Source organism: Coregonus clupeaformis, unplaced genomic scaffold (assembly GCF_020615455.1).
Source record: "Coregonus clupeaformis isolate EN_2021a unplaced genomic scaffold, ASM2061545v1 scaf2887, whole genome shotgun sequence".
NCBI lineage: Eukaryota > Metazoa > Chordata > Actinopteri > Salmoniformes > Salmonidae > Coregonus > Coregonus clupeaformis.
Genome location: NW_025536341.1, coordinates 4,349 through 25,715, shown reverse-complemented (window position 1 = coordinate 25,715; position 21,367 = coordinate 4,349). Strand labels below are relative to the sequence as shown.

Below are 21,367 nucleotides of genomic sequence, written 5' to 3'. Positions count from 1 at the left end.
GAACACCGATTAAATCATGTTTTTCTCCAGTGAACTGTTTCCGGACGAGTAGCATCTGTCAAAATATGTTTGTCGGACAATCATCTCCATCGGAAATACCCAAATATGGTGGCAAAATTCCTCTTCACTAGTATGGTGCTAGATAGAATGAATATGGTGACGAAGTGCCCCTTTCATAATATTTATGTAAATATAAACATGTCTATGCCACAGCTTGTTTTCATCCAGCCAAAGAAGGGCAAATGTATTAATGGAAAAAGGCTTTTTATTCTTTCATGGACCATAGATACTGTAAGAAGCCAAAACGTGTCTCCAGTCCCTGCCTCACAACTTAACTACCGAAGCCGCAATGAACCAATGAAACCCAAAGAGAGAGAAGTGGCTATTAGTGTTAATGTTGCACACTAATGGGGACAATCTATTATGGCTGCATTATAGTACAGAGATTGGTTCATGTTTTGGACACACACACACACATCCTTCCCCTGAAGAGCCAGGCCCTTAGGCATAGTACTGCAGGTTGGCCTTCTTCTTGGCCTGTACTTCCAAGATGCCTTCCATGTAGTCCTCATGATTAAGCTCAGTTGCCCCCCTGCGAAGGGCGATCATACCCTGGAAGAGAAAAGATTAAGGGAAAGAATGTAAAATCCTTGTTTGTTCTTGTCGTTGCTAAATGCATCCAGGTCAATATAGCTGTGATAAAAAAATTTAAAGGGGAAAAAATTGCAAATTAATTCTTACAATCAAAACCTTGACACGCAGGTCACTGATAAAACTTTCACCAAGGGAAAGGAAACAACATAACTGTACTTTAGTTAATAGGGCTGGTTTGTGCATGTTTATAAAAAGGTACTACTCACCGCCTCCACACACACTGCTTTGCACTGGGCACCGTTGAAGTCATCAGTGCACCTGGCCAGCTCCTCGTAGTTGACATCAGGGCTGTGGGAACAAAGCAGTGGAGGGGATACCAATCAGATTCTGAATAATACATGACAAACAAGTGTATAACTTAGATCTTCCGAGCTAGAGTTCACTTAATTATAAACCATAACAAGCATATCAATTTGGCTAATGTAGGATGAAGCATAGTGGATTGGTCCAAACCTGACGTTCATCTTGCGTGAGTGAATCTGCATGATGCGGGCTCGTGCTTCCTCATTGGGCATTGGGAACTCAATCTTACGGTCCAGACGTCCAGAACGCAGCAGTGCGGGATCTAGGATATCCACCCTGTTAGTGGCAGCGATAACCTGGCAAAAGAGGATCAGGAAGTCAAGGTGTCAGCGTACAAAATAGTAGTCTGGCTAACACCTAACTCCAAGTCCTCCTGACCTCAGTCTGGAAAGACTGTTTTGATGTTGTCGGCACGATGCGTCGATAATGAAGGGGGCTGTGGTTTTACTGATCGTTTCTCCTCCGTGTCTTTCTCTCTCACTCAAACACCCACAGCCACCCACAGTCCCTGATCGCCACCACCTTTCATTACAACTGTTGGATTTTCAAATCCAAACAACGAGAGGTCTCAAACCCCCCAGAAAAGATAAAACATTTGAGGGTGTTTAAAATAACTGTTCTCAGCCCTCTTTAAAAGTGAACTCTGTGGTAAAAAAAAATAGCAAAATAACTTGTTTGTATTCACACTGCCCTTGCCTTTGAATGAGGATTCAACTCTTTTGCCAGTTCACTTCACCTATTTTGTGGTCCTGAGTCCTCTTTGCATTCACATTGCTATGTTTAGAAAGGAACCAAGATCTTTTCCCAACATTCACTCAATGCACTCTGGGTTTTTACAAAGTGCAGGACCAGCCATTCCATCAGAACGTGTTATCGTACAGCTAGATATACCTACTCACATTTTGGAAGCTAGATTGCGTTTAGTTAAAAGATGAGACAATTATAATCTGAAGATAATATTAACATGTAAATATGATTGGTAACAGAATAAATAGCAGAATAATAACTGCAGATTAAATAATGCTATAATTCAAAATTGTACACCCACTGTAGGCTACTGCCCCTAAAATAACTAGCATAGACTTTGTACCCTGTGACCAAATATGTTGTCTTCTCACTATTCAAACCCCGCAATCGAATAAACAGCTTATGAAACTCTTAGTCTAAAGTAGAGGTCTTCACGGGTACAAAAAGTTGGACCCGTTCTGAAATTGATCTGTGGCTTTCCCACCCGACCCGATATGCATAAATACTTATTCAAAAAACGTAGACCTGTTCCCGAATGGACCCGAGGACAGTCTTACCCGTTCAGAAAAGGCCCATGGCAAACAGACAACTGCTGGTTCGGATCTAAGAGGCCCATTCAGATCCAAGAGTAGACAGAGGGAGAGAAAGAAACCTCAAATTGGTCGCTGCCAACGCCATCAATAAACAAGTCGTATTGGCCAAATGATCCAGTTACGTATCCTTATAAACTGCCAATAACAAATGACTAAAAAACGATTCGTGTTTCGATGTGTACCATGTTAAAAACTTTAGTCTATCGTTTACTAAAACAAGAATTGTCTACCTCACGGTTTAGCTGTCAGAGATTTGAGCGCTAAATGCATCAGGGCATTGCATGCATATCGGCATAGGCGTCCACTGTATGATATTCATACATATTATTTGTTAATATTAAGGGAGACAAGCTTAGGCCTAGTCCTAGAGAGAAAGATAGAGCTAAGCCGGCGCCATGTTCCAGACATCGACTTCTTTACACTAGTCAGATAGGCTACTACTGCAGTACAGATATAGGCGTACAGAAGGAGGCAAATTCGTTAATTTTCAATCCGAATATTATATTGTTCGATTAAAAGGAGTAACTCTGGTAGGCATTAAACATTATTTCTCTCCTCAAGTTCAACTGTTGGAGTGCCAGTTCGCACTGCCTTCATAGGCCTGTAGTAGCTAAGCCTAATAATAACCATACCACACCAAACAAAAGTTGCTTAACTTTATTAGGGTAATAAAAGTAAGTCAAGTCATTGTTTATAGGGAACAGAACAGGTTATTATATTGTGGCATTAAATTACGTTTTGCATCTTGCCCTCTTTGGTTGATCCTTTTCATGGTTTGTGCGAGTAGCATAGGCCTACCGGTAATTCTATTAACGTTATATTGCGGCAAACATTACAGCTGGAACTTAATTTGGCTAATGAAAATGGCTCAACAGCATGAAATCTTCAAAAAAGTTTAACAGGCTCGGCCTATATTGCAGCTATTACCAACAAAGGCGATTACCTACCGTAGGCCTACCAAACAAATGACAGCAATAGGCTAATGTTATTTATTTTACAACAAGCTTATCCTTATTATTAATGACTAAACAATTAATAATGCATTCCAAAATAAATAAATGGAAGGTATAAAATTGTATCAAACCTGAATAGTGAGATGCACACAGTCCATTTGGCAGCGCCAACGTTCTTCTAATATTTGTCCACTACAATATAAAAACTTTTTTGTCGGCTTCTTTTCACTATACTCTTTCTCCATCTTCACAATCAACAGTAGCCGAGTCCAAGGCCCCTTTTACTCTCTCTCTCTCCTCAGCAGCAGGAGCTCATGAGGTGAGCAGCTGGACCAGTTTCAGCTGGACATAAACTATTCGTTTTATTGAGTTACAATTGGCTGACATAACAAGCTCGCGCAGTTCTCAACACACAAACAATAAATTAACAGAGGTCAGGTCCAATCGGGTCCAGTTGGTAAATACAGATCCGAGACAAGTCAGAATTTAGGACCCTAACCCGCTCTGGGTTTCGGGTCAGTTAGAATTTCAGGTCTGTTGGACCCGTGAAGTTCTCTAGTCTAAAGATCACATATTGCAAACAAATAATCTGAACATCATGTCAGTACAAAACACATATTTTGTAATGTCTGTGCATCCTTGACAATCGCTAATCAATATCCAAAAACAGCACGTTTTTTCCAAGAACCTGCACATCATCATCTTCTTTCTTTTGTGGCACCAATGTGAGGGGTTATGGCAGGGGAAACGGTGCTTTGTGTTCACATTGCCCTAAAAAAAGGGAACCAGACCGCGGAATTCAAGCAAACAGAACTAAGACCACCTCTCGAGATGGTCTCAGTTCGGTTCGCTTCGGGGGCTCTTTCGAGGGGTCCGAGTTCCTTTGGAGTGTTCACACTGCACAAAAAGATTATGCGAAGAGAACCAATCAATAATGCATTTACAACGGCCTCCTATCCAGACCAGTGTGTCACAGCTCTCCCTGCCTTCTGAGTCACGTGAGCCAGGCTAACACTATAGGGCCTCCTCATAGCATAGTGAAACAGTCAGGTCTCCTTAGGTACCAGGTCTCTTGGATACCTCAAATACAGCTGATTAAGAAAAAAAAGTTAAGAACTGAGTAATACCTTAACTTGCATGTTGGGCTGGAACCCATCCAGCTGGTTGAGGAGCTCAAGCATAGTTCTCTGGACCTCTCTGTCACCTGCTTTCTCACTGTCAAACCTGGAGAAATCAAAAGGGATCAGAGGTTTGTGTCGATGCTATTCAACAGCTATGGAAAGCAACTGTGAAACTTATTTTCGGTAGCTGGTTTACAGTGTATAGGACTCATAGTTTAACTGCACCACTCACCGTTTGGTTCCAATGGCGTCCAGCTCATCTATGAAGATGATAGAGGGGGCCTTCTCCTTGGCCAGGGCAAAGGCGTCTCGGACCAGCTTGGCACCGTCACCAATGAACATCTGGACCAGCTGTGGGCCAGCCAGCTTGAGGAATGTGGCCTGTAGTAGGATGAAAGGTAAATCAAACTCCACCTGTCTACACCATTTTACCTAAAGCAGAAGAGGAGTTGACACTTCCGCACTAACAAACAACCCCTTGCTAAAATGCAAGCCATAGAGTCAGTGTTTTGTTTTACCTTGGTCTGGGCAGCACAGGCCCTAGCCAGTAGGGTTTTCCCTGTGCCTGGGGGGCCATACATCAAAACCCCCTTAGGTGGCTGAATACCCAGGTTCTCAAACTTCTCCTTGTGGTTCATGGGCAGAACGATTGCTTCCACCAGCTGTAAGTCAAAAGAATAGCATCACATGTTACTAAAACTGCAATTACATTCACATGAGTGTCTAAAGAGATAAGATTAAAATGATAATATCGGACCTCCTGGATCTGTTTGTCTAATCCACCAATGTCACTGTACTGTTCAGTGGGGCGCTCGTCCACCTCCATGGCTTTGACTCTGGAGTCGTACTCTGTGGGCAGGGTCTCCAGGATCAGGTATGAGTCCTTGTTTACCCCCTGGTTATCACCACAGGGAAAGAGAAAAAGTACATGTGACACTCAAGCATAACCAAAAAATACATCCATTGCTTGTTGAGCAGAGGGAGCTGCTACTCAAGGACTCAAGTGATCACGTAAGGGCTTACCACAAGGTCTCCCGGCTTCAGTTTCTCTGCATCCACCAAGCCAATGACTGGGAGGAAGTATGTCTGCAAGAGCACAAAAGGGGCAGCCGATGTCAACTACCACTGCTGAATAACTCCTATTAATAACTGTTTTAGTTTACTAAGGAGGACACAGGAACAGTACTGATTGAAATGCAGTTGAACTTGGGAGTATAGATCGGACCAGTGTTTCCTCTGGAAACATTAGTAGCAGTGGGGGCAAAAGGTCGCAGGGGCTGATTTATTTTATTTTGTTCTGGTGACTTTTTAAAAGGCCATTTTACTCAAAAATTAATGAAAATAAAATTATGCTGACACCATCTAAAATATAATTTCCACCTCCAGAAATGAGCAAAATAACATTGTTAAATTATTTGTTACAATTATTTTGTACATATTGTTAATAGCATATTATCAGGTATGCAATTAACAATAAGCATTTTCACCTATAGCCCAACTGATGCAGCATAGTGGCTATAAATAAATACAGTGGGGGAAAAAAGTATTTAGTCAGCCACCAATTGTGCAAGTTCTCCCACTTAAAAAGATGAGAGAGGCCTGTAATTTTCATCATAGGTACACGTCAACTATGACAGACAAAATGAGAAAATAAAATCCAGAAAATCACATTGTAGGATTTTTTATGAATTTATTTGCAAATTATGGTGGAAAATAATTGGTGGCTGACTAAATACTTTTTTCCCCACTGTATGCTGAAGCATGGGGTTGCCTATCTGCATTTACCCTATTGGGCTAATCCTAGCAGAGTCCTGCATCGGGTCGGATACCCACGGTGCCCCGTGGGTGAGCTGCAAAAAAATCAGCTGGCGGGTGGAATTAAAACATTCTTTCAACCCGTGGTCGGCTTGCGGTTCAAAACCATTACATGATGGTCGGAAACATTTAAAATCAAGATAATACACATTTTTTTTAACCCAGGATTTTGTTGTGTTGCGAATTCCATTCTGTGAGTGGCGAGGCAGACATAAGGCTACTAGCCACGCACGCATTGTGTGGTGCTAAAACGTTCAAATTTGTCGACGCACAGAGCTTATGTTCCCTCTTCACACGTGATAATATGAAACTTTTCCAAGTTTACTATAGCCTAGCTCACGTGAAAATGGCTAATGTAGGCCTAACCGGAGAAATTAAAATAAAAATTATGATAAGGGAATAGGCTACAAGACCATCGTGGAAACCGGTGCTGCACGAGTGACATAGAAGGACAACAACACCGTAGATGGATACACATCCTACACAAAGTTCAAGCAGGTAAGCCTATTTGTTTTTGATAATTCAGTTCATTATCACATTAATTCAGGCGTTCGTTCATTAGACCATACGCAGGCCATATAAAGTGTAAAACGGTGCGGCTGGTAAAAGTTTGAGTAGCCTAAATAGATGTAGCCTATTTTTACAGCCTATATTCAATTCAGGGAATTCCCTCCCTAAGGCACTCGTAACTCGAATGCACCTCAAGAGGAATATTAATTTCGCAAAGAACACAAAATAAGCAGACTAGATAAATGGATAAACTATTCTATTATGGGGTTGTCAGATTTTTCTATTCATTACTAGTTTTGTTTGCAGAGGAAACGTAAATGTGGACTGTTCCAGCATCTTCAAAGAGTGCCTCGGAATAAATATTTTTTCATGTTCTATATTTCTTTTGCCGTGGCGGCAATGATTTTGCCGTGGCGCAGCACCACAGCTAAATGACTGCTTCAGAAAACACTGGATTGGACATATTCCTAGTTGTTACTTACCTGTCTTGTAGATGTTTTGATGACAGCACATTTGCCCTTCCTCTGGGAGTCTAGATCAATGTTTGCTCCATCCTCCTCCTGGTCATTTGGGTCCACATCCAGAAGCTGCAAGACAGTTTTAAGACATCTCAAACCCAACCTGCGTTGATCCAGACACAAGTCTGGTGTTCAACCTTCCCAAGTTCTCTCACGTCACCCCGCTCCTCCGCACACTCCACTGGCTTCCAGTTGAAGCTCGCATCTGCTACAAGACCATGGTGCTTGCCTACGGAGCTGTGAGGGGAACGGCACCTCCGTACCTTCAGGCTCTGATCAGTCCCTACACCCAAACGAGGGCATTGCGTTCATCCACCTCTGGCCTGCTGGCTCCCCTACCTCTGCGGAAGCACAGTTCCCGCTCAGCCCAGTCAAAACTGTTCGCTGCTCTGGCACCCCAATGGTGGAACAAGCTCCCTCACGACGCCAGGACAGCGGAGTCACTCACCACCTTCCGGAGACATTTGAAACCCCACCTCTTTAAGGAATACCTGGGATAGGATAAAGTAATCCTTCTACCCCCCCTTACCCCACCCCACCCACCCCAAAAAAAAGAAAAGAAAAAAAGAAAACTTTGTAAAGTGGTTATCCCACTGGCTATAAGGTGAATGCACCAATTTGTAAGTCGCTCTGGATAAGAGCTTCTGCTAAATGACGTAAATGTAAAATGTTGCATGGTCATTAACTGACAATTAGCTTCAACACAGCTTCACAATAATTGAGCTTTTGATACTAAACTGTTCAATACAATAAGACATCAAACATTTTAATGTGACATTGAGACAAAAGCGTACATGCTCCTACCTCGATGACATTGGAGACCAGGTATGGCAGGGTCTTGTTCACTTTGATCTTCTCTGTGTTTTCTTTGATTTTGTCCTTCATGGCCTGCAGCTCATGGGTTACCCTCAACACCTCACTCTTCATGATCTACAACATAAGAGTTCAATTGAATGTATAGACCTAGGCACAACATATTCACACTTTTCATATCGTCATTTAAAAAAGTGTTGGGGTAAAGTATAAGGTGGACACAACAAATATGAAGTAAAAAAAAAAAAGTGTGGGCCATCTGATACACCAATAGCAGCTAAAATGACTAGCTAGCTATCTACCTTTATTTCACTGTCCAGAAGACGTGTCCGCTGAACGATCTCTTCAGTCGACATTTTGAGGACTTCTTCGCCGATCCCATCCTAGACAAACAAAATTGTAATGTTATGATATAACGTAGCTAGCTGCTACCGTTAAGGGTATACACTAACATCTAGCTAACCGTTACTGTACTAATGTATGACGACGTTTGTGAGTTAACGTTACTAGCTAGCTAGCCGACCAGCTAGCTAACGTTAACTTAGCAAGCCATTGAAGAAACACATTGATCAAAAATTAGCCAATCATGATACCTAACTATAAGCTAACTAGCCTAGATAGCTAGCTAGCGGCTATAAGACAAGCAAAATAGCCAGGCTAACGTTAGCTTGCCAAGTTAGCTAACAACTTGCAGATAGGTTTACGAATCTCAGTGTGTGTAACGTTAGTTACTAGCTAACAAAGTAGATAGTAAACGTCAGATATTAAGTGACCAGAAACTTGATAACTAGTTGACTACATTAATAGGCTAAATACCAAGCCAAATATTCGTTTTATGTGACCAAGCTAACATTAAGAAAACTTGCAAATTACCTGTGTCACTCTCCCATCAATTTAAACAGGCTAGCTAACGTTAGCTTGTAGTTGTAGCTATGCTAGCTGGCATAATAATACGCTCTTTCGTTGATCGGATACATGTTGACTTCCTAATTACGATCACATATATTTATTCAAATAATACATGTTTTAATCAAAATAAATTGATAAACACATGCAAACCCATTAATTCAAGGAACAAACCTCCACCTCATCCCAAACTGATCTGTCATTCAGCGACGCCATCTTTTCTCTTGTCTACTTCTTGGTGGGCTCTTCTTCTTCTTCTTCTTTGATATTTATCAGCAGATTACAACCGATAAAGTGTATTGCCGCCACCTACTGTACGGGTACTTCTTCTTCTTCTTCAATGAGGTTTAACGGCGGTTGGCATCCAATTTGTTGCATTACCGCCTCCTACTAGACTGGAGTTCAACTCCCTTATCTTTCCTTACATTTTACATTTTACATTTTAGTCATTTTAGCAGACGCTCTTATCCAGAGCGACTTACATTATCGTTTTATTTTTCATACTGGCCCCCCGTGGGAATTGAACCCACAACGCCATGCTCTACATCCCTGCCGGCCATTCCCTCCCCTACCCTGCACGACGCTGGGCCAATTGTGCGCCGCCCCATCCTTGAAAAATAAAATAAACAAAAGCAAAGAAATATCCTAACACTACACCTTTAACCCCAACCTTATCCACTGTTTAAATACATTTACGTCATTTAGCAGACGCTCTTATCCAGAGCGACTTACAGTTAGTGAGTGCATACATTATTTATTTTTTCATACTGGTCCCCCGTGGGAATCAAACCCACAACCCTAGCGTTGCAAACGCCATGCTCTACCAACTGAGCTACATCCCTGCCGGCCATTCCCTCCCCTACCCTGGACGACGCTGGGCCATTTGTGCGCCGCCCCATGGGTCTCCCAGTCGCGGCCTGCATACGACAGAGCCTGGATTCGAACAGTTTAGACCACTGCGCCACTCGGGAGGTTACACTCACTCCTACCAATATACGTAACTGAATGAAATAAAATACGAGTTAGAATTATGCGGGCCGAAATACAGAACATACTAGATTATTTGTCATTTCTTGTCCGATAACTTACGTCGCGTTCTTACTGTAAAATAGCTAGCTAGCAGCATCCAAATAAGCAGTTATGTTTAATTGTACTAATACCACAAACACAGAGCGCATCGAGTTTAAAGGGATTCAGAAGGGGCGTAGCATCAGAGGTCTCTGGAATTATTGAGTTTGATGCGCCATGAGTTTGTGCTAATTGTACATAAAAACATTGTGCTTATTTGTACATTTAGTACATAGTTAATGAGAGACTGGGTTGTTAGCGGTGCTCGCTAGTGGAATTTCTATAGGTGACGTCACTCGCTCCGAGACCATGAAGTAGTTGTTTCCCTTGATCTGCAAGGGCCAGGGCTTTTGTGGAGCGATAGGTAACGATGCTTCGAGGGTGACAGTTGTCAATGTGTGCAGAGGGCAGTGGTGAAAAAAGTACCCACTTTTCATACTTGAGTAAAAGTAAAGATATCTTAATAGAAAATGACAAAAGTGAAAGTCACCCAGTAAAATCCTACTTGAGTAAAAGTCTAAAAGTATTTGGTTTTAAATATACTTAAGTATCAAAAGTAAATGTAATTGCTAAAATATACTTAAGTATCAAAAGTCAACGTATAAATCATTTCGAATTCCTTATATTAAGCACCATTTTCTTGTTTTTTAAATTCACGTTAGCAAGGGGCACGCTTCAACACTCAGACATCCTTTACAAAAAAAAGCATGTGTTTAGTGAGTCCGCCAGATCAGAGGCAGTAGGGATGACCAGGGATGATCTCTTGATAAGTGTGTGAATTACACAATTTTCCTGTCCTGCTAAGCATTCAAAATGTAACGAGTACTTTTGGGTATCAGGGAAAATGTATGGAGTAAAAAGTATATCATTTTATTTAGGAATGTAGTGAAGTAAAAGGAAAAGTTGTCAAAAATGTAAATAGTAAAGTAAAGTACAGATACCCCAAAAAACTACTTAAGTAGTACTTTCAAGTATTTTTGCTTAAGTACTTTACACCACTGGCAGAGGGTCCCTGGTTCAAGCCCAGATTGGGGCGAGGAGAGGGACGGAAGCAACACTATTACAGAGGCAGCCTATAGGGAGGAGGTCAGAGACCTGGCAGTGTGGTGCCAGGACAACAACCTCTCCCTCAACATCAGCAAGTCAAAGGAGCTGATCGTGGACTACAGGAAACAGAGAAGCAAGCATGCCCCCATCCACATCGATGGGGCTGCAGTGGAGCGGGTCGAGAGCTTCAAGTTCCTCTGTGTCCACATCTCTAAGGAATTAACATGGTCCACACACACCCACACAGTTGTGAAGAGGGCATGACAGCGCCTCTTCCCCCTCAGGAGGCTGAAAAGATTTGGCATGGGCCCTCAGATCCTTAAAAAATTTATACAGCTACACCATTGAGAGCATCTTGACTGGCTGCATCACCGCTTGGCAAGGCACCCGACCGCAAAACTCAACAGAGGGTGGTGAGTACGGCCCAGTACATCATCCTTCCAGGACCTCTATTCCAGGTGGTGTCAAAGGAAGGCCCAAAAAATTGTCAAAGACTCCAGCCACCCAAGCTATAGACTGTTCTCTCTGCTACTGCACGGCAAGCGGAACCAACAGGACCCTGAACAGCCTTTACCCCCAAGCCATAAAACTGCTAAACAAGACTGCTAAATAGCTAATCAAATGGCTACACGGACTACCTGCATTGTCCCTTTTTTGCACTAACTCTCTTGCACTGATTCTTTGAACACACACTGGACTCTACTCACACACGCACACATATTTACACTGAAACCCAACTCACACATATACTTTTGCAGCAGCAAATCTCTTGCACTGACTCTATGTACACTGGACTCTATCCACACACTCACACATACCTGTGCTTACACTGACACCCCAACACACACACACACACTGCATATGCCCACACACACATAACACACGCACACATGCATACTGACGCCACACTCACTCAACAACCGTTGGTGAGCAGGCAAGAGGTAAGGCTGGAGGTGAGGTCTTTGCCAGAGCCCCTTTGATGGGCAGTGTAGATCAGCTCCTGGCCCCTCATCAAAGATACTGGTCGGTCACACACACACACACACACACACACACACACACACACACACACACACACACACACACACACACACACACACACACACACACACACACACACACACACACTCACACTACATACAGTACGCTGCTGCCACTGTCTATTATCTATCCTGTTGCCTAGTCACTTTACCCTTGCCATATGTACATAGCTACCTCAATTACCTTGTATTCCTGCACATCTACTCTGTACTGGTTCTCCCTGTATATAGCCATGTTATTTTTAGGCCTACTTATTTATTCCTCCTACTTTTAACTCTGCATTGTTGGAAAAGGACCCGTAAGTAAGCATTTCACTGTTATTCTACACATGCTGTTTACGAAGCATGTGACAAATAACTTTTTATAAACATTTATTTGATTGTAATGCCTTTGCTGTAAAATCCCTGAGTCCCAAAAAAATTTCAGCCACACTCACAAAGATGCCTATTTTCTCAGATTTCCTCTTTGTTTGCGCTGTGCAGTTTATAACCAATGCAATAAACGATACAAAGTCCACCTTTTTAACATGCAACATGTCAGGATCCTGTTGGCGAGGAACATTTAATGGTGTCTAATCCACCTACCATGGTTTATTCAACATTGTTCCCATCTTCCACTCTTCTCACCACCTGGTCTCATAGACTAGATGTAAAATAGTTAATGTAAATCTGGGACACTCAGATTAGTATGATATGTTACGTTTGTCATGGTTACACAAGACAGAGGTTACTTAAGGCAAAAACGAAAGGAGGATGGTTGGTCAGGGTGGATGGACATATAACGCGTGTTCAAATCTCATCACGGACAACTTTAGCATTTTAGCTAATTAGCAACTTTTCAACAACTTACTTATTTTTAACTACTTTGCAACTACTTAGTATGTTAGCTAACCCTTGCCCTAACCCTAACCTTAACCCTTTTTGCTAACCCTTCCCGTAACCCTAACCCTTTAACCTAACTCCTAACCTTAACCCTAACCCCTAACCTTAACCCCTAGCCTAGCTAACGTTAGCCAGCTAGCTAACATTAGCGTCAGTCACCTAGCCACCTAGCTAACGTTAGCCACAACAAATTGGAATTCGTAACATATCATCATTTTTGCAAATTTGTAACATATTGTACATTTAGCAAATTCGTAACATATCAAACGAATTGTAATTTGTAACATATCATACGAAATGGATGATGGACATCCACAAATTAATACATAACATATTAAACGTAACATATACTAAATGGAGTGTTTCGGATTTACATACAGAATAATACGAAATGCTCTGAGACCAGATTGCATCCAGTGCCACATGTAGTCAAGCTTCCTCAATGAAAGTTTGGCACTAAAGATTCTGTATTAATGCAATCTTATGAGTCACAAAGGAATACATAATTCACATCCTTATAAACTGAAAAGCTCCCTCTCGCTTTGTGTGTGGGTGTCTGTGTGTGTGTGTGTGTGTGGGTGTGTGTGTGTGTGTCAGGGAGAGTGCCATGTGCCTCCGTGGGAAACTATGAACTGTACCAGTTCCATGGCTAAAGGATTTCATTTGGTAACAACATTTCTGCCGCCTCCACCTCAGCGGGTCACATGATTCTCATGGACTGGAGAAAGCTTGTGTGAACATCACTGTCCTTAACAGAGAAGCATTCATTTAGAAAAACAGGGATATTCGATTCACAATTCTTAGTATTGAAATTGAATGCGTATTTCATACATATTGTTATGTAGCTATATCAAAAAAGATATACAGAAAACCCATCTGTTGGCTTGGTAGCACATAATATACATTTTCTTTGTTGCAAGTGTCTTTCTAGAAGGTCTCCTTTTTATCTCCTTGGAAGATAAAGTGGTATTTATTGAGTTTGTGTATCTCCTGAGGGGTTACGTGAATACACTAAGGGTTGCACATTTCCCAGGATATCCGTCTCTGTTTATTAGTATCCTCTTCCGACTGAGGCGCCACAGCACTCCAACCATCCTCTCAGCCTCTGCCATGCCTCACGTCATCCTGCCCCTCAATTCCATTTCCCGTCTCGTGTTCCAGAAGGAATTGCAGAACTCCGGCTGGCCTGTTCCTTATTCTCCTCCTCATCTACTGTCACTGGACTCCCACACCTACCCCTGCACCACAACCACTGCAGTAAGGCCCGGCAACGCTTCCGAAAGGCCACATCACAACAAGCATACAGAAGGGGGTTGAGGCAACTATTGACATACCCTAGACAGGTGGCGTAGGGGTGAGCTGCAACCAGCGTCCGGTCAAATGGGCAGGAGTAGGGCAGCAGCTCTAACTCCATGAGCATGGAAAGTGTCTTGTTGGCATGAAGGGGAAGCCAGCAGAGGAAGAAGGCTAGCACTAAGGTGACGATGACTCGCAAAAGGCGGCGTTGGCGTCGGCGGTCGGGGCGAGGACCCTGTCCAAAATGGCGGCTGAGGAGGCGGCCTAGGGAGCAGTAACAGATCAGTAAGATGATCAGAGGCAACAGAAAGCCAACCAAGGTGGATTTAAGTCCTAGAGCCGCCATCCACAGTAGCTCTGCCTGCTCCCTGTCATCTTCCTCCAGCTCTGCTGAGATCAGACCAGAGTAGTCCATCATACAGGAGGAGATGAACATGGGCATGTGATCATGAACTGAGTGTTCCTCTTCTTCAGTTGTCTGCCAGTCTTCTTCATACTCACCCCCTACATCCACCTCCCTTACAGTCCTCAGTAGTAGCGCAGGCAGAGCAAGGATACCTGCCACCACCCAAACGCTCCCCACTACCCAAGCTGCTCGGCAGACGCCACTCCCCTGGGCCCTACTGGACCGCCGTCGGCCAGCAATAACCCAGTAACGCTCCATGCTCAGGACCGTGAGGGAGAACACACTGGCATACATGTTGAGGGCCACTAAATAGCTGCTGACTTGGCAAAGAGGCTTGCCAAAGGGCCAGTGGTAGTCTAGCGCTGTGTGGGCTGCCCATAAGGGCAGGGTTACCACAAAAGCCAGGTCTGCTGCTGCCAGGCTGGCAATGAGTGAGTCAGTAAGGGAACGAGAGGAGTCCGGCAACTTGGGGGTAGAGCTCCTTCCAGGTTGCTGAAGACGCCGCTTGGTGCAGGTCCCCATGCCGGCTGGTTTACCCTCAGGTTGATCAAGGTATGCCCAGAGGACAAGCCCATTTCCAAAGGAGCCCAAAACAAATACCAGGAGATAGACTGAGGGTATGATTACCCATGTGGGTCTCCATTCTCTGTAGTCACACTGGTGAAACGGGGGCGGAGAGGTGGATGCTGAGGGCAGCAGCTCAGAGTCCGACATAAATGTGATGGGCAGAGGGGATAAATGTGAGAGTCTGTGACCAGCCACTGTCTCCTGTTGCAGGGTTAAGAAAAGTATATTTTTTCTCTTGTTTTCAATGTCTCCAGGTCAATGTCTCTGCTTTCATGGCAACTTCTGTGTTGAGTCTTGTACACAGCATCTGAAAAAAAAAAGAATTCATAAAAAAAAATATATAGACTCCTATTGTATGCCATATAACAGGAACCTAGGACTCAGGGGGTTGACGGAATCACCATCGGTCAAGCAAATAAGAATCTAGTGTTTGACAAGAATACTATGTACATCAAATAACAATATTTATGTAAATTATTACAAGGCTTACCTCAACACCTGAAGATCAGGGTATTCTTCTTCTGAACTTATTGAAAACTGACTTCAGTGATGATAGCGTGTTCCCATATTCCACTGAAACTACTCTTCTCCTGTCTCAGGTCCTTTTTGTCCAGGCTTGGAGGTGTGTCTCACTAGTGCTCTGTGAATCCCCCTGCTCCAGATATAGTAGATCTCCCTGTCTCTCAGCCCCACCCACTCCCCTGCTCTCCTCTTCTCAGACCACCCCAGAGAAGCTTTGTGAGACCTGCAAACAGACCTCATTCTCCCTGTCCCACAGTACACACAAACTGTGCACAAATATTACAAAATACACACAATGTATACATACCAATACTCTCCTTTGCACACTGTCGGAACAATGCCAGTCACATTGAAGCCTAAAAGACAATAAGAGTTGCAAACAATAAACAGTCTGTTAATAGATGCTCACCAGGGCAAATACATACAGAACATGTGGGGCACATCCAATATAAGCCTGTGCTGTTGTCTTGATGATACTCAGGGGAGTACTACCATTAGAATTCTGGGGAAAAGTTATTCATGTTATCTCCAAGGTCAGGATGGCTGTGTATCCTGTTTTAGACTAGTGACTTACTGTGCCAGCACATTTTTGGGCATTTTGATAAAGAAATTGATCCAATAAGTGCTTCAGCACAAATTAAAGAAATGTTAATAACACAAAGTTAACACGAATCCTACTATTGCTACTATTGTCAATATGGACATATACGTAATTGTGTCATACTGTACAGCCTTCAGTGGTTCCCATTCGGTCATGTCCTGGAAACTGACTAACAGTTAATTCCCGTAATAATGTGTCTCTACGGGCTTGGTCAGCATCATGATTTGACCCGAAGGGTTACAATTTGATTTGCTTGTTGTGATGGCACACATCTGTTGCCAGAGCATCCCACATTCTTTTAATTTAACAGTAAATAGCACAAACATTGAGGCATCTTACACAACACTGGGCCCTATGTCTGTGGTCTGGAGAGTGAAAAGACAACGTCAATAGAGGATGAGTACCTTTGAGTTAAGACTGTGGCATGTCGTTAGCATAACCAATGGGCCAATGGTTTATTGGATGTCACAGTGACACTGTGTAAATATTGAAACACCACTTTCTCCTCTCAAATGTGTGAAAGAACAACAGGTTCTTGTCCCCAGAATGGTTAATCTCAGCAACTCTATCTGAAACACTGTGATTTAGGCCTATTCAGGCAAATGAGGTTGCTCAGATTGATATACAACATTTAATCTCACGTCCGAGTTTTGAAAATCACATTTGACAAATTCTACTTGACACAGGCCAAAGGCCATAATGCACTTTCTTGCTGTGCTCTGTATCATGGGTTACTTTATTAATGGCTATTGTTCATGCTATGTATAAAAGTCAGGCATCAAGACACCAAGTAAAAGCTGTTTGATAGTGCCCACTCAAGCCATACTAACTTGTAACCTCTTAACAATGCACCAAAACTATCTCAAGTTCCTACCACTGTGCATCCTTTTTACTTCTATTTGCTATTGCTCTCTCACTTACTTCCTTTCTTGTTCTATGCTATTTGGCTCATCCAGCTGTCCAAACAGGATGACATTTATGAAGGGCACGGGGTCAAACGGTAGTGTACAGGGGATTATGGCCTCTGGCATCTCTCTACTAGGTTTTAAATGATAAGCCATGGATGTTGTCATAGTTAAGGACCTTGGATTTGGCTGCAGTGTTGATCAGAAAAGCCAACTCCTCTGTGACAAACTCCCCCACAACAGAACGTATCAGTATGAGTGTAAAAGGAAATGGGGAAATTAAGCATCACGGATTACATGCACTAACTTCAAACAGTCAGTCTCCCAGACTGGATCAAATTAAACCACTCTGCAAATGTTCTGTATGATGCTTTTCTCAATGCTTGCTCAGAGTTTAACTCTAACAAACTAAAAGTAATAGAGTGTATTCAAAACATGTTTTGAGATCCTGCCTTGTTCATAAAAATCTATAATCAACAATCATTTTGCTGAGATATTAGCATGCATTTTGAAACACATTTCTGAAACACATTTCCAATCACACTCAAGAACATGCCATTTTCACTTATAAGATACACCATTAGTTAACCACTAGAGGGATTCCTTGGCTCATGTTGTAGACTAGTGGCAAATTAATAAGTATGCCAGTCTGCACTACTCTTCTAGCTACTCTTTCTAACCAAAGATGTGGAGAACTTTTACAAAACAAACTCCATTCTTTCTTCAATACTAAGACTAAGATTGCTGTAGTCCACTGTCAAACGACGCTATGAATTCCTCTGAATCAAAACATGAAGGTAAATAGAATAAACATGAAGGCACCCTTCTGACAAATAAATATGGCTTTTTTGGCAATATCTTATTTATTGGCCAGAGATTAAAATGAAAAAAAGATAACACCATCCATGTGAAATATTTAATCCAAAAAGGTCTATACAGTGCCCTTTAAAAAAAGACAGGTTGGTTTAATAGACTCCTATAAAACAGGCAAAGTTATGTTCTCTAACAGGGTATGCCGCTACGCATTACAAGAGCAGTGAAGGCATTGCGTGTGAACAAATGTATCACCCAAAATGACCTTTAGTTCCAAATTCCACATCATGAATTTTACAGAATTTGCATTTTCAATTCACTCAATCACAGACATACAACAACTCAAACATTTCTCAAATTATCCCTTACATTTAAGCACATTACAGTAACTTTGGTCAGCAAACTATAGACAACCTAATGGAGCAATACCTGTCATAATTCTGAGCAAACCGCCTTAGATGGAAATTGTTAAGTGCCAAAGTCCATTTTACAAGCCTCAAAAGCGGATTGTTTGAATGATATACCTTTTCCAAACTCATGAGCACGTTTCCTATTTTCAGCCCTTGGGCTGAAGCACAAAGCATTGGTAATCAACAAATAGGTTATCATAGAAAGCTTTAAAAAATAAATTAAGTGCAAAGAGTCAAATTAAATATTATACATTACAAATGATCAACAGTAAGTCAGGCAAATACTAATAGGGCATATTTTCAGCATGAGCCATTGGCCCATATCTTCCTGCTTGCCATTCCATCAGCGGCTTATGTTGAGTAGAAAGGCAGCATTAGAGCTTCTAAGGCGTAAGTGTGGGGAGAGGTTAGTGCATACACCACCACATCACTGCCAATGAGGCCAGAAGGCCCAGCAAGGGCTTGCCAGTGCCAATGGATGTGGCTCCATTGCATAGGTCACTGGTGCAGCACTTGAAGTTGAAGTTTGGTACAGCTGGGAACGTCTGGGCCAGTCGATTGAAGTCGCAGTCAGAGTACTTGATGCACTGCCGATATGTCTGTCCCCCTGTGCCAAAGAACATAGGATAATGCAGAAACATGGAGTACTTTCATAATTTGTTTCAGATTACACATTTTACTGCACCTCTCTCAGTCAGTGTCAGGCAGGCATCCTCATAACTGCAGTCCTGTGTTTTTGTGCAGCTCCCTGTGTAATCCTGGCATTTGACACAGCGGATGGCAGAGCCTGAGAAAACAAGGTGAGACACTTAGCCGTTCTCCTGACTCGAGTCATTCCACATCCCTTTTGATTAGCTGATGTGATTTGGTCAAACGTGAAATGCTCCACCTAGATTGCGTTATAGTTTTGGAAAACTTGAACACAACTTGATTATCATCCAAAAATAACTTTACAAATACAAAACATACTGTTTTACCACAAATTTCAACTGATGTTTTTTGTCTAACACAGCTTCAAGCTTTTGTTTCCTCCTGAGTTTTCATTAGCTCAGGAAGTGCAATGCAAAACACCTCTGTGGGAATCTGTTAAAACGGCACACAGTAAATGCATATTTTGTATTTGTACAATTATTTGAGGGTGATATAAAAGTACAGTTTGAGGTTTCCATATTGCATAACCGTATTGCATGCAGTGATTATTAACAGTTAGACAGAGCATTGTAAATGCAAACCCTATGGCTGTATGGCCTTCAGTTCTTGAGAGCTAGGTGAGACTCAACAGTATCAAAGAACCAACTTCAATGGCAGAGCGTGAAGACAAAAAAAATGATGGCTTACCCAATCCAAATATTGCAAAACAGAACACTAAGCATATCCCAGGATAATTGTTCATGATTTTGATTTCTGCTGACTGTCACTTCTGGAGAAAAAAAAAAGAGACAAGAATCATTTAAAGCTAGAATCCTTAGCTGCTACATCAATTTTTGGACTTATCAATTAATTATATATACCCATTAACTCTTGAAAAATAACTTATAAATGCCTCATAAGCTTAGTTCAAATGTTGTATCCCACCAGAGCCCAAAATATAAGCTTGTTTTAATCTAATGTGTGTAAACAATGTAAATCTAAACAAACACGGTATAGCCTCAAAACATGGTTAAAACTATCATTTTGATAGTGGTTTGTGGATTTCAGAGTGGTTACATTTCTCCAGGCCCATCCCTCAGCTTTTTACCAAAACAGGGGCGTGGTGCCTGATTTGTTATTGTTTCAATTAAGAACTGGATTTAACGAGTGATGGGGTAAAAATATATACAGTTACATATCGGGATAAAATGTTTGATGATAATATCATATAATTTTGACAATATCGCAATATACATTTTGCGCTAGTTGGCTGTACCTGCACCAAAACTCCAGTATTTTTCCTTCATAGTTTGTTTTCCATCTTTTTAAATAGGGTGCCAATTGGTTTTCAGAAGTTTCATTTCCCTGACTGATCAAAACTAGTTATCATGGCTCTCTTGTCCCTCGGCAGTAGACATATGGTGAGATATGTTTGAAACATCGAATCGTAATATATATCGTATCGGCACCGGCTAAGTAGTGTGACAATGGCCATCTACTCCGATTTCAGAGCACTCTCGTCTGAGTGTGCCAGAGCGCAGAAAAACTGATGAATTTATGTATGCTCAACACCGGTTGAATATTTAAAAAGTCCAGACTTGATCAGCTGGCAGGACAAAGGTTACGTTAGCTACAGGAGCTAACATTAGCTGTGTAGCTAGAATTAGCTGTGTAGCTAAAGCTATGCTAGATAGCCAACCACACCACATTAACTCTAAAATAGTTACGTTAGTTCATATTTTCGGTTCAAATACACCTATTGTTATTGTTAAGTAATGATTATGAAGCTGGAAATTTTTAACTAAACAGGTATTTACTTACCCTGCTTGCTCGAACAACAACGAAAACAAAATGTGCTGTTATGCTTCGGACTCTGAAATTATAGCTATGGCCCTTCCCCTTCAGAATAAGAAACTCCCCACTACTGGGGAGCGTGGTTAGGTGGTGACCTTATTTGATCCAGATTGGTTGTGACACACCAACCTATTAAATACATTCTGTATTATTCAAGGTGTGATGTTATATTCAGGATAAAACCATTTCAATTTCCTAATACTGTATAACCAAGCATTAGTAATTTAATGACTGATTAATACCTTATTAATCTACACATGACATGAGCCATACCAAACTCGAGGTTGAACTGCATTTGAAAATGGCCAACTATTTGGACTGAAACTCTTATCTTCTGGTAGACTAACTGATTACCCCACAACTGTATACACCAGTCTGTTTCAGAAAATGAAT

The 21,367-nt window shown here is 42.0% G+C and overlaps 3 protein-coding genes across 4 annotated transcripts; all 3 read right to left on the bottom strand.

Annotated features, from left to right (window-relative positions):
- Window positions 1-247: 247 nt before the first annotated feature.
- On the bottom strand, window positions 248-9,213 carry LOC121557694 (26S proteasome regulatory subunit 6A-B). Of its 2 annotated transcripts, none has more exons than XM_041871196.2 (12): window positions 9,108-9,213; window positions 8,330-8,410; window positions 8,019-8,144; window positions 7,179-7,283; window positions 5,395-5,457; window positions 5,129-5,266; window positions 4,890-5,033; window positions 4,604-4,752; window positions 4,378-4,474; window positions 1,108-1,253; window positions 861-942; window positions 248-612 (listed from the first exon to the last, which is right to left on the bottom strand). In XM_041871196.2, exons 1-12 carry the CDS (start codon window positions 9,147-9,149, stop codon window positions 502-504), a joined length of 1,284 nt encoding a protein of 427 aa, XP_041727130.1. In that variant the 5' UTR covers window positions 9,150-9,213; the 3' UTR covers window positions 248-501. The 2 variants fall into 2 exon arrangements, with proteins under 2 accessions (XP_041727130.1, XP_041727131.1); XM_041871197.2 differs by having other exon boundaries at window positions 9,114-9,205.
- A 4,381-nt stretch (window positions 9,214-13,594) lies between these two features.
- On the bottom strand, window positions 13,595-15,506 carry LOC121557691 (apelin receptor B-like). The gene has a single exon (XM_041871193.2). The coding sequence runs from the start codon at window positions 15,384-15,386 to the stop codon at window positions 14,103-14,105; it is 1,284 nt and encodes a 427-aa protein (XP_041727127.2). The 5' UTR covers window positions 15,387-15,506; the 3' UTR covers window positions 13,595-14,102.
- A 2,599-nt stretch (window positions 15,507-18,105) lies between these two features.
- Window positions 18,106-21,055, bottom strand: LOC121557681 (CD59 glycoprotein). Its single transcript, XM_041871185.2, has 4 exons — window positions 20,942-21,055; window positions 19,829-19,910; window positions 19,176-19,277; window positions 18,106-19,097 (listed from the first exon to the last, which is right to left on the bottom strand). Exons 2-4 carry the CDS (start codon window positions 19,881-19,883, stop codon window positions 18,898-18,900), a joined length of 357 nt encoding a protein of 118 aa, XP_041727119.1. The 5' UTR covers window positions 19,884-19,910; window positions 20,942-21,055; the 3' UTR covers window positions 18,106-18,897.
- Between the last annotated feature and the right edge of the window lie 312 nt (window positions 21,056-21,367).